This window comes from Silene latifolia, chromosome 7 (genome assembly GCF_048544455.1).
Source record: "Silene latifolia isolate original U9 population chromosome 7, ASM4854445v1, whole genome shotgun sequence".
In the NCBI taxonomy this organism is placed as follows: domain Eukaryota; kingdom Viridiplantae; phylum Streptophyta; class Magnoliopsida; order Caryophyllales; family Caryophyllaceae; genus Silene; species Silene latifolia.
The window spans coordinates 122714708-122728916 of NC_133532.1; the positions used below are offsets into that span (position 1 = coordinate 122714708).

General features: G+C 30.8%; 2 protein-coding genes across 2 annotated transcripts; one reads left to right on the forward strand and one right to left on the reverse strand.

The window, feature by feature from the left end:
- Positions 1 to 1025: 1025 nt before the first annotated feature.
- On the reverse strand, positions 1026 to 5328 carry LOC141592893 (GDSL esterase/lipase At5g45960-like). The gene is made up of 5 exons (XM_074413780.1): positions 4914 to 5328; positions 4379 to 4509; positions 3503 to 3736; positions 2221 to 2485; positions 1026 to 1304 (listed from the first exon to the last, which is right to left on the reverse strand). The coding sequence occupies exons 1-5, from the start codon at positions 5209 to 5211 to the stop codon at positions 1108 to 1110; spliced, it is 1125 nt and encodes a 374-aa protein (XP_074269881.1). The 5' UTR covers positions 5212 to 5328; the 3' UTR covers positions 1026 to 1107.
- A 5273-nt stretch (positions 5329 to 10601) lies between these two features.
- On the forward strand, positions 10602 to 14067 carry LOC141591343 (rac-like GTP-binding protein RAC9). The gene is made up of 7 exons (XM_074411657.1): positions 10602 to 10820; positions 11121 to 11208; positions 11512 to 11621; positions 12224 to 12287; positions 12517 to 12581; positions 12924 to 12989; positions 13818 to 14067. The coding sequence occupies exons 1-7, from the start codon at positions 10722 to 10724 to the stop codon at positions 13923 to 13925; spliced, it is 600 nt and encodes a 199-aa protein (XP_074267758.1). The 5' UTR covers positions 10602 to 10721; the 3' UTR covers positions 13926 to 14067.
- Positions 14068 to 14209: the final 142 nt, after the last annotated feature.

Below are 14209 nucleotides of genomic sequence, written 5' to 3' on the forward strand. Positions count from 1 at the left end.
AGTTGTAAGATTTGAAAAAGAGAGCTATTCAAGGTATAAGTTATCAAAAAAAAACTTTTTTTTTCATGTAGTATCCAATGGTGAATGAAAACATATCTTTTGGATTTAAATTGTTTGAAATATCAACTAAAGCTTGCTAGCTCATCGCTAACCTGAATTAGGTGGGTATAGACAGGTATAATAGGCCCGCTATAATGAACACAATATAAAATTTAAGCCCGTTAGACACTTTTTGGAAGGGTAAGCTCAACTCATGTTGACCCAATCCTGCAAATAATCAGCTCTAAAAACAAGATTCAATGCTCGGGCTCCTTCTACTTACTCACAATTTCTTTTACTCACGACCAGCAATACAAATTTTCTGTACCATTTTGTATCCCATCTCCTATACCACCATTTTATCATTATGACACCTCATCACTGTGATATAAATTACCACCAATTTTATTATTATTCATAATTTATTGATGTGTCATGTATTGAAATTTTTATTAGATCGATTGGGTTACAAAAGTGAGACATAGATCTCAACTCCAAGATGAATAAGGGTGCACTTTATATTTGCAAGAGAGTGGTACATTGCCGGTACACCGGTCATCCTATTCAGTGAACCCAAACCATGTGATATGTAAAAGAAGTAGATGTGGAAAAACATTTTTAGCAAACTGACAAAGGTCCGTTACGTTGGCAAATTTGATACTTCCTAGCTAGTACATTGTTCGATCTCAGGCCAAAAGATTCATGTCGATTTTGCTTGCCTCCAGCACAAGCCCACATTAAATATCTTAACATAATCTTACAAAGACATTCTCAATCAAAAGCGTAAATTAATGGTTGAGGCCCGTAATTCTTAAACAACCACTAGATGAACAAGATGGTCTCAGCTAGTACCGTGATAGTTTGATACACCCCTCACTCTGATATGACACTGAAAAATCATTTCACTCAAAAATTAAGTTAATAATTAAATATCAATCAATAATTGTTATACTTTAATGAAGTTAATAATTAAATATCAATCAATATTTTCTCATAAAGAATGTGTTCCATAATTTCAATCAAGATATTGTTTCATACATTCAAGCAACATATTGTTAAGCCTGTATTCTATAATTTTCCCAATACTTTATCAACAATTGGACGAATAGCATCAAGTAACAAGCTATAAGATCTTTCAGTTGGATGTATTGAATCCCAAAATATGTACTTAGAACGATCATTACATATATTTGTCATGGAATTACAAGCGAATGAACCTTCCAAAAAGCCGGTCCCACAACATCCTTTGTCCACCTCCTCAAAACCTGCATTTTGAGAATATATATCATCAGTTAGTCTTGCTGAAGACGGGTCGGAGCAAGTGACGGGTAATGTCACTCACAAAATGGATAGGGGGGACAAGGTGGGGGCACCCCCATGTGCTTCCCTCTCTCCTCTATTTGGGTCATTTGTGAGAGGAAATGGTATCCGTCACTCCGGAGTGACGGATATGTGCCGTCTTCAATGAGATTTTGTGATATATCATAGATTAAGGAAAATTTCACTTTTATCATGAAAATTTGCGCCAATTTTTCATCAAGTTAAATACTGCATTTGTCCAAATCACTTGTTTATCGATTAAATCCTCACAATGAATATATAAGGTAAACAAATAACTGATACGGAAAAAAGTATAATTTTTTGATTTAAGTAAAAAAAAAAAACTCGTATACACGTATTAAAAAAAATAAAATGAACAAACTAATAATTTTAATTACACTAAATGAAAACATATATTTTTAAAAAGTTATTATAAGTATCATCATTTCAAGCATCATGCCCTAAAACTTTTTTAAAAGTTTATATATGTGACACGAATTCTCATACAAAACGAACAAATCACATATTATTTCTTGTGAAATTGATCTATTAATCCACTAACTAGTTTTTTTTCCCTTTTAGTGTGTGTCAAATGAGTCAAAAGAACTAGGTGAGGGACTCAGATCGAGGACTCATTATCCACTATATACTCTATACTTTCATCTTAATTATTAAACTCAGACGTTTTCGATATTAACCCGGTAACTAGTAGACAACACATTATCCAACCCTATTAATTTCGCGCCCCATAATTTCTATATATAAAGTATATATGACCCCATTGAATCAAATAGGACTTATAAATAGACCAACCATTGTCCAAATTACAATAAATAGAGAAAGGACAATCGGACCACTTACCATATTTTGTTGGATAATTAATTTGGTGTAGTAGAGGTGTATAAATGTCAGCATAAAGAAGCATAGAAGAAGTAGGTTGGGAAGGTTGCATAGTGTTCAATTCATTAACCAACATATTGTTGAAATCTGTTGCTATTGATGATAATGACTCAACACATTGACGTTGTTTAAAAGGTGTTGCATGGCTTGTCATCACTGCCGGTAAACATCCCACTGGTGGTAGTCCCACCACTACTATCTTTTCCGCTCCTCGATCTCTTAGACCCTACAAACAGAGACGGAGTTAAGCACAAGCCGATCAAGTTACATATGACCTTGAGTAAATTTGATTAGATCTATACGAAAGTTTGATGTTTCAGCCCTAAGTAAAATTTGAACTTTGTTTCATCCGTGCCTAGAAATTAATGTTTATAGATTACAAGCAACATGTGCAAACAGTTTTTTTAATGCAAGGGCCCATATGTGACTTTTGTATCTGTACGATGGAGTGTATATTATGAATCATGAGGAGATAATTTCAACTAAAAATTTAAACTGTTGTTAGGTGACACTTGTTATTAAAGTTCTTATATCTTTACATATAAGTCGCCTCACTCGAACTCTCTTTAGGTTTGAAGAGTGGATAATCAGCATTTGAACTTGAGATTTCAAGTTGATCAGTAATCATACTCTGATATCATGTGAGAAGACGATTTCAATCAAGTAAAAGTTCAAGCTAATGATAGAGGCCTAATTAACCTACGATTCTATGCCAAAAAAATCACAATTTTACACTTTAAACAATAGAAAGATAATATGTTTAGACCTTGTTGTATTATGAACCACGAGGAGATAATTTCAACTAAAAATAAAAATTTAAACTGTATAGTGAGACTTATTAAAGTTTTTATATTTTTACATATAAGTTGCCTCACTCGAACTCAATTTAGTCTTGAAAAGTGGATAATGAGGATTTGAACTTGAGATTTCAAGGTGATCATACTCTTCTGGTACCATATGAGAAGACGATTTTGATCAAGTAAAAGTTCAAGCTGATGATAGAGGCCTAATTAACCTACGATTCTATACCAAAAAAACATCACAGTACAATTTTCCACCTTAAACAATAGAAAGATAATGTGTTTAGACCTTGTCGTATTCAAGTTAAGTAGACCTTGAATAAATTTCACGAAATTTAACTTGTATCCCTTCTGCCCAAATCATTTATTTACCTTTTTTTATTCGTTAAGAAGGGGTATTTAATCAAAGGTACAGAAATGATCGGTATAAAGGGACTAATTACCTGGATGAAGGATTTGCTCTTGTCTAACATAAAATGTAGGTAAGTTGGTGCAGTATAAGGTTGTAGAATAGAATCCACAATTCCAAGTGTATACATTATATCATTTGTACCACAACTTATAACAAATATTGAACGTTTCAATAGGTCTTTCATTCTCCTTTTCCCAATCATACTCTTTATTTTGATCTTGTATTCGTCCAATAATTCCAATTGCTTTGACATGTCCATTACATTCTGCATTTAGGACAATAAATCAATTATGTACATTTAATTTCCTCGATCTTGCTCATATGGTTGACTCGATTAATTTATTAAGATATAATTAGCGAATAAGTGATGGGGTTCAGGTTCAAACACTCTCATAACAAAAACAAGGTTATAGATAATACTTTATCAAAGTCATGTACATTACTAGGGCAAAAAAATGGCCGACTTCGTAAACTATGACCGGAAGTTTCACCAATCATTCAAAAAAAAAAAAATATGATCTTTAAAATGTGACTTAATATTAAAAAAATTAAACTTGTTATTTACATGACTTAATATTAAAAAACTAAACTTTTAAAACTTTTAGTTGAATTTTTTTTCTGAGATAATTTCATATTGTATTTATGATCTTTAAAATGTGACTTAATATTAAAAAAGTAAACTTGTTATTGACATGACTTAATATTAAAAAATTAAAATTTTAAAACTTTTAGTTGAATTTTTTTTTTATGAGAATTTCATATTGTATTAGAAATTTACTCCATTTTCAAATACTCGGTATATTTTAGTATCTCTAGGCTTGTTTCGCCACCATACATAATAATCGAAAGAATAATACAAAGAAAAATGTAAAATAAAATAAAAATAAAGACGAAATTAGATATGTACACTCTTTGCAGCGGTGAGAGGATCATAGCCAGCCCCAGATGAAGCGAAACTAACACCGGTAATAAGATCACCCAAGCTTAGACTCGGATCTAAGTATGCTGGGATTGATTGTTTGATGCCCGCATACGATGCTGTCACAATAATGTTACGAGTTATGTTGAATAAATTATATAAATACTCGGAAATAAACAAAATAATTTAACATATTCACTTGTAATTTGGAATATTTGTTCCTATTTTTTCATTTTTACGATTTAGTTCAATTTTTTGACATTTATTACAGTGAAATGTCAATATTGTTTACCTACTTAAAAATTACTCGTTTATTGTAAAACCGTTTTAATTAAGAAAAAACTCTATGTTTGTCTTAATTGGCAAAAAATTTATCATTATAAATTATAAACTGATTTTGTTATACACATATTAGTAAGACGGTTTTACATAAAGGTACTGGCAACAAGTTGCAACATATATATATATATATATATATATATATATATATATATATTGTACATATATATGAAGCAAGACATACCTATAAGGTCAGTTGCGAGCATTCCATTCGAAAATCGTCCCGTGGGAATATGATTTGGATAATCAATACCATAAGGGGAATGATCACTTCTAAAATAGGTTTCAATGTGATTATTATTTCCTGGATCAACTGTTGAATCTCCGAACACAAAAACTGCTAGAGTATTATTAGAGCTATTTGAAACTATTTTTTGTGTATTTCTAAGATTATTGTTGGCACTACTAGTGTACGTAGTTGACATAACTAGAAAGGGAAGTAGGAAGATTGAAGGCCAACATTTATAGAGCAAGAAAGTCATGATAATATTAGGGTTTATTTGCAAATGATTTCAGGTGAACCAATCAACATTTATATACAAATGTTAAAGTTGGCCAATAGTTGAGTTAAAGTTTGGCCAATAGTTGAGTTGATTTTGGATTAGGTGATAGCCATTTAGCCAATATAATTTACACCTGGTAAACGGGTCATTCAGTTCGGTTTCACATCGGGTTAAATCGGGTTGGCCTAAGTTTTGGTTTCTATTCGATTTCGATTGGGTTCATTTCGGTTAGTCATTTTAATTTGTTTATGCTATTTCGAGTCGGGTATCGTTCGGGTTGGGTCAATATCTGTCCAGTTGAGTTTCGGGTCATAATTTTCTTGAGTCGAGAGTTAAAAGTTAGCTTAGAGGTACCTTATACTTTTCAATTTAAATGTAATAATTTATAATATCATTAATGAATAAAGAATCAATAAAAAAACACCTAAATATGAGTGTTTTTGTGAGAAAATAAGTATTTTTATTTCAGATCAATTGATTCAGCTCTTATATATCGGTAAAGATATATTCAGGTTTGGATATCATTCCATTATTATTGAATTCAATTCAGGTTCAACTCGATTCACATTGAATCAAATTTCGGGTACTTTTCAGGTAACTCATATCAGGCGTAAAAAGGCATATTCAATAGTAACCATGAGTTTAATTTATTTTCTAGAAAAAGATGGGACGATCCCTTAATGCATGTTCTAGGGCGTAGGAGGTACTACAAGCCTACAAGTATTAGGTGCAATTTATGTTTCATAGTGCATCGGGCATGTGGGTGGTTGACACCTTTGGTACGACGATTAGGCCGTTTTATGGTGTTTACTCTCAGCGAATCTCAAATGCAAAATAGTACATCAAAAATATTAACGTATTATTATTGATTGGGTTTTGACTTTTCAAATTAATTTACACTTTGGGGGGATAATTCTCTCATATGACCTTAGACTCTGGTAATCCGAGATTCCTAGTTCAAGTTAAAAGAGACAGTAAATTTTTGATAGTAGAAATTGACCATATGGTACGTGTTGATCTCATGTGCATTATGCATCTTAGCTTGAAGCCTCCTAAAGGCTATATTCTAGTGAAAGGAGTATTAAAGTGGAGTATATTGTTTGGACTGTAAATATAAACTTAAATTTTTAGTTAAAATATTTCTCTCTTAAAAGCGCATGTACATAAATTTCTTAGCTATAAACGAAAAACAGGCTAGTATAATCGAAAAATCTTTATATTAATCAAATATTGAATACTAGCCTGTTTTTCGTTTATAGCTTAGGAAATTTCCAACATTTTGTTCTGAATTTCCTCCTCCCTTTTTAGTAACAAAATGAAGTAGAAGTAAGACCAAACTGAGATTTATCAATATATTCATTTAAATTCGAATTAGGTTAAGTTAATCCAAACTTAACTATTTGTAGCTTGGTACTACTTCAAATTATTCGAATTAGGTTAAGTTAATCCGTATCAAGATAAATTCAAATTGATAACTTTCAAGCCGTGTTAACATAAAAATTATAAATAGTCTTCAAATAATCCATATAAAAATATTATGTCACAAATTGGCTCGAATATAATGTCAAAACGAAAAATAATTGATAATTAATTAATGTAATCGTATTACCTTATCAAAAAAAAAATTAAAAAAAATTGATAATTATGTACTCGTTTAATCAATAATATTATTCCATCTTATTCCGGAACTAAAAAAAAGTCACTAATGGGTAATAATTGACTTCATTAATATACAACGTATTATACGTCCATACATAAAAAAAATTATATATCAAGTAATTAATTCGTCATACATCTTGTGAAACCACGTCGTCCGAACAACCCGAGTTCAAACCCGAGTCATGCGTACTTAACCTTAACCCTATTAATTGTCTAGCTGAAGTTGCACCAATATGTGCAGGAAAATTAAGCAAAGCTTTAGAACCACGCATCTTAAAAGCAGCCCTATCATAAGCCAAAGCCGCATCCTCGGCTACTTCATACGTTCCTAGCCAAACCCGAGCCCCGTGTCGGTTTGAATCCCGTATTTCCGCTGCAAATTTACCCCAAGGACGTCGCCTTACGCCTCTATAGTGCTTTGGTGCAAAGTACTTTGTTGATGCTCTATTTATATTTATAACGGGTTTTTTTCGTGTCGATTTTTGAGGGTTTTGAGAAAGAGTAGGTTTTATTGTATTGGCTTCTTTTAAAACTTGGTATAGGACCATGTCTTCTGAATCATTTTCATTTAATGGCAATTCTTCATGTGACATTTTCGATTTTTTTAGTTTTTTTTTTTAAAAAAAAAAAAATATTTGGGAATTAAATTTTCGGTGTGTAAAGTTGTATGGTGTAGGAATAAGGGGATTTATAGGTGTAAGAATTTGGAAAAGTCTTGTAGTTTGACTTTTGTATTACACGTGAGTCTATAGAATTGACTTGATAAATAAGATATTCGTTTCCCATTGAATATATAAAGCCGCCATTTATTCAAAGATTACAATCTAGTCTAACATCACTGCTTTCGACTAAGATGGTTGAAAGATTGTCCACAAATACTATTCTACAACCAAGTTGATAAGTAGCGTGAAGACAACCGTCTCAAAGTTGTTGAAACTTTACATAAAGTTGTTGAAATTATTTTACAAGAGTTTTTGAAATTTATTTTACGAAATTATTAAACTTAATAATTATTCTGTTAAGCTCAATAACTTTGTATCATAGCTCGATAATTTTGTTAGTAATGCTCGATAACTTTATAACAAAGCTCAACTGCATTGAACAAGTTGTATATACAACCAGTTGTATAATACATTAACTAAAGATTGTCGATTACTTGTCTTAAGCTTTGTTCTATTTGGTTGAAAAAAGTTGAACTGAACTGAATTAAATGTAATAGAGCTGAATTAAATTGTAGTAGTAAACTTAATGAAGCTAAATTGAATTAGACTAGCGTAAGCGTTAATTTGTAAAGAGATGAGTTGAACTGAATCGAAAGAAGTTGAACTGAACTGAACAAAATTTTACTAAAAATAAGATGAAATTAGGTCCAAAAAAATGGGAGCCTTAGTCGAAGCTTCTCTAGAAATGTTTTTGTAACACAAAAGAGTATCATTTAGTACGTAGACCATAAATCTGATGTATTACATTAGATGATATTTTGGTATGTACAATTATCCTTAAACTTCATGGAAAAAGGGTTTAAGGTACAATCTTCCGAACCAAAAGACACCCTTATTGAATAGAATTAGTGTACTCTTTCTTTGGGGTCTATAGGTTAGGTTACAGGAGTATGTGTTTTGGTTGTCGGAAAGGTTGGTAATCGGAGATGTTGGTTCGAACCCGTGACCTTTTGATCACATTGGTTCTGATACCATGTCAAAAAACCATCTCAACCAAAAGTTTAAGCTAATTGTTGAAGTCCCAAAATCGATTTTATACTCTAACACGTCGTATCATAAAAACGTTTTTTAGAATAATTGGTTACTTGTTTTCACCATTATTATTATTATTATTATTATTATTATTATTATTATTATTACTATTATACTACTGTGCTTTTCCAACGCTTTATTTGAATAACCCTAAACGGTTTCAGATGATAATTCATGTCAGCCAACCACAAATTATTTTACAGCAACTCTCCTATAGGACCGTCCTATAGCATAGGACTGACCCAATAGATTAATAGCCCAAACTTATTAATAGATTATATTTGTATTTTAATTTTATTTTAATAACTCGATATCTTATGTGTAATACCGACACATTTAAATCAGTAAGTTATCAATATAAAACATTAGGTTATCAAAATAAAATATTTTTTAACTAATTTTTTAAATAATTTTATTGGGCTTTTTGTAATTCAACTTGTCTTACACATAAAGTAGTCTTATATTACAATTTGTGATTATTTTATCATTAAAATTTGGCTATTGTTGTTGAAAACTTGAAATATAAGCTGGAACTCGAATAAGGTCCAGCTCAAGGTAAGCAGGCCCAAACTAAATTTACGGCCTACTTTCTAATTCCAGTGCCTCTTGGCCCAATCAGGTGAGTGCGTACATATTGCATTTACACTTGGTCCAATATTCGATTTTACAATCGGTGTATATAATTTATCGTACTTTAAATTCATTTAGAAACCGAATCTTCAACCTAACGTTGCGACTATTATGTACTATTATTCACGAATTTAAAAGGATGGATCATCATGGACGTACATAATCAATTAAGATAATGAATTTGTTTAGATTGTGGGGTTGACGTAGAAATCCCTCAAAATCTAAACAATAGTGTTTTATCAATAATTACAGCATGTTGCTTTGCTAATTAAACTACTCATCAATGTCTGAAATTATAATTCTTCCCCTCTCAATCACTTAACCACCACTACTAAAATCTTAGATTATTGGTTAAGACACGCATACTATTATGACAATAGTTGAATTAGAAACTAACTAATCTTTTTTTAAACGTTTCTCATCGTTATATTTTGATTTGAAAAATTAAGGTCAAAAGCGTATTAATCAGGAAATGAGTATTTCAATGAAATTTTTTCCTATTAGCGAGAGATTAATGATGTTATTTTATAAAATTTTACTGATAATATATTTTTAGCTGCAACTTTTTATCATAGAAAATCAAAGAATTTTTTCGTATGATTCTTTAAACAAAAAAAATTCCTTTTTATATTATAAAAAGATTGGAGATAATTTTGTGTAAAATATAAAATACTAAATGACATGAATATCACAAATAGGTTTATAAATCTTAAAGATTATGTGTATTATATAGCACACCATACTTATATAATATGCTAAAAATAATTAAACTTTATTTTAGGAAATATGTTTAGGCGGGAAAATTTGAGTTTCGCCTATTCATTTAGTAAATAGGGGATGTTCAAATTTCAATTTCCCTGTATATTGTACTGACCTCGTTTCATCTAAATATGCATTAAAAAAACAACTTAATCGCCTAAAAGATTGTTTTAATTTGATGCAACTATCCGGTTTAATAAAAAAAAACTACAAAGCAAATAAAATCCTACAAAGATTGTTACTTTTTCTTCTAACATGCATGTTCTTTCCACATTTTGTATTTCTCAACCGAGTCTTTGTACCAAAAACAAAAATAAAGAATTAATCAGAACCAGAAAATACTTTCATAATTGGCTTTCCTACTAGTCTTACACGTAAAGGAAAGCAAAATAATTGGTGCTATAATTCTTCTTCATGAAATTTTCTCCTGAAAATAATCATAATAATTTAAATATAGTGGCGTTTGTTTAGGTTGATAAGACTTAGTAGCCAAGCTAACTCCACCAAATATAATCCACTCATATTAAAATTTAATTAATTAATTAATAATACGACGTCGTGTTTCCTAGGATACTTATTAATTGAAGTGGACGTAATAATTGTACTAAGATATATAGAAAGCATGCATATATAGTTTGTTGATTGTTAGGTCATCACAAATATTCTAAGACAAGAAGTAAGGGAAAAATGAGCACAGCAAGGTTCATCAAATGTGTTACTATTGGAGATGGTGCTGTTGGTAAAACTTGCATGCTTATTTCCTATACTAGCAATACTTTCCCTACGGTATGTTTTTTTGTTAATTAGTTTAAGGTTTTGGTAATAGGAACGATAATTGATCCCTGTGAAATGAAATCGACTTGACTAAAAGTTGATGTCAGCTAGCTTAGTTGGTAGAGTCGTGAGATGTGATATTCCTGATCTGTGTTCAAATCCCGTCAACATCAAATTTGAATCGGGTTTGGTTTTTTAATTTCAAACAAATTTTGTAGTTAGGCCATGAACAACAACTCTTAATAACTTTACTCTTTAGACATTTCCATTATTTTCTACTTTAACCTTGCTTTATGTATACTCTTTATATAGGATTATGTTCCCACGGTTTTTGACAACTTTAGCGCTAATGTGGTGGTGGATGGCAGCACGGTGAACCTCGGCCTATGGGACACTGCAGGTTTGATTAATATTGTCCTTACTCTGATCCCTATGTTACTCCGACACTTAACATTGGTTCCATGTCACTTTCACATTTCATCTTAGACCGAAAAATTGAAAATCTCACATAAAATTATTTATCATATGTGACGTTACAACACTGTGTCGTGTTATTCGACAATTATAGGCTTACAACCAAGTCGGAGTAACATATTATTGTCTTACTAATTTAATTTTAGATGAGTATATATGTTTCATCATGTATGTTTCGTAGTAAAATGTTCTATTGATCAAACTATAAATGTGCAATAATTGATATTAGGGCAGGAAGATTACAACAGGTTAAGGCCATTAAGTTATAGGGCAGCTGATGTCTTTCTGTTGGCCTTTTCTCTTATCAGTAAAGCTAGTTATGAGAACGTCCATAAGAAGGTACGTAACTTGGAGTAACATTTTGTTATTTCATGGTAACTAATTCTAATTATCTCTTTATTTTAAAGTTCATTTTCGTTTCGTTTAACTTTAATACATTCCGTTCAATATATATGCCACTATCTTCAACCGGTTTGTTATAACAGAAGCAAGAAAGAACTGATAAAAAACAATAAAGAGACAAACGCACAGATTTACGTGGTTCACTAACGGTGTGTTAGCTACGTCCACAGGGCAGAAGGGAGAGAGTTTTATTGATATGTAAAGAGTTTTGATTACATGATTCGACGGTATGATCGATAGGTAGAGGTTTAGAGAGTTTATATAATACTCTCTAAACCTAATACAGAATGACCTAATAAAGGCCCAAGACAGACCTAGCCCAATAACAGATACGGATACCGTTTAAGTTATTCGAAGCGGCGGTTAACAGAATCAAGGCACAAACCCAACACGGTTAAATTAATTTAGCTTAATTCAGTTCAATTATTATACTCATTAATTATAAGAAAATAACAATAACGAACGAGTTATCATTATCATATCGTCATTATTATTATTGTTATGATTTTTTTATTTATCGAATGTTGTGAAATGAACAGTGGATCCCTGAGCTTAAACATTACGCTCCAAAAGTGCCAATTGTACTAGTAGGCACAAAATTAGGTAATGTTTACTTCACATACATTGCATCATGTTTTATTACATACGGAGTAAATTTTTGTTTAACACTGATATATTTAAATAATAAAACGGATCAAGTAAATTAATGAGACAACAAGCAAAATGTCGGGAAAATGGTGAACTTTTGTTATCATTCGTTTTAAGGGAAACCAACTGGTTTTATTATGTATCGGTCATCAATGTCATAATGAATCTAACAAATGACAAACAGATTTGAGAGAGGACAAACAGTTTTTGAAAGATCATTCTGAAGCAACGCCTATTACTACTTCTCAGGCAAGTTACTTTATTTTTCGGAATCAACGACATAAATAATTTTCCACTTGTGTAAATGGGAGTTACAAGGGCAAATTACGATGTTGACAGGATTTTGAGCATAGTCGTGAGTATTGTTCCTCATGACTTTGACAGTTAATCTAGCTAAAATAAAAATACATTTGAGTTTAAAAATGATTCGTACTTATGCGAGTATGATGATAATATTTTAAGACTATATCACAATGTATTATTAGACACATTTTTTTTGTTTTCCTAAACAAAATTCTAGTGCATGTTATACGTATAAAATTTAATTCACTCGTTCGTGTAACAAATTAATATTCGAGTATTTTTAAGCAGGGTGAGGAGCTTAAGAAGATGATCGGAGCGGTTGTTTACGTTGAATGTAGTGCCAAAACGCAACAGGTACGTTATTGTTTTGTCACAATTAAACCTAAAACAAATTTTTAATGACCTCCAAGAATCAAGATCATTTTTACTCAAAAAATAAAATTGATATCGAAGATCATACAAGCTAAAACGTTTATTATTACTCTTATTTTTGAGTAATTTCAAAGACATTATTAAGTTTAAATTTAAAAAAAATTATTTGCAAAAAGTTTAATACATTTAAATATATGAATATTATCTTCATAAATCGAACGACAGACCTAATATACACAAATACTATCTTACAACCAGTTGTATATTAGCATTGTACAACCGCCTCAAAGTTGTTGAGTTTTTTTACACAAAGTTGTCGAGCTATTTTATAAGTTATTGAGCTAATTTAAAAAGTTATTGAGTTTAATAATTATTCCTCTTAAGCTCAATAACTTTGTATTGTAACTCGACAATTTTGTTAGTAAAGCTCGACAACTTTATAACAAAACTCGACAACATTGAAAAAGTTGTACATAAACTACATACAACCAGTTGTATAATCTACTAATTGCCTAATATAGGTTTCAATTTTATTTTCACTTATTTAAAGTAATTAATTAATGATTCATATTCGCCGAACCCATATAAACTTTTACTCTGAAACGGCTTGAATCCTTCATCTTTGAAATTCATTTGACTAACGAAAAAAAGAGATTAATTAATCATAACTTATGAGTGACCGTCGCTTACAAGTTTTATTAATTTTTGTAATATGTTTGGTGCCTCACAAGTTTTTGTGATTCTTGAAATACGTTCCGCGGTTTCATAAATTATTTAATAAATAATATTTTTTTGTTTTTATAAATACAGAATGTGAAAGCTGTATTTGATGGTGCTATAAAAGTTGCATTGAGGCCGCCTAAATCGAAGAAGAAGCCACTCCGTCGAAAGTCAAAATTGCCATGCATTTTTCTTTAATCAAGATTGACAATGTCAAATAAAGATTAATGTTTGTAATTCATTTTATCATCACTATAAAAGCAAATGTTCTACTAGTATAGCAGGCAGCAACATTATCGTATACAACAATATAATATACTATACACTGTTGCGGATCGGAGTACTCTTTGCCTCCCGTCATTTATTTACCTATTTTATTTTACGGCGTCTCAGTCAAGTGTTTACCTTTCTAAGAATGTCTTTAATGGGTAATTTGATCCCCCACGCTCAATTTGACATTCAATACATAATTAACCTCTTCT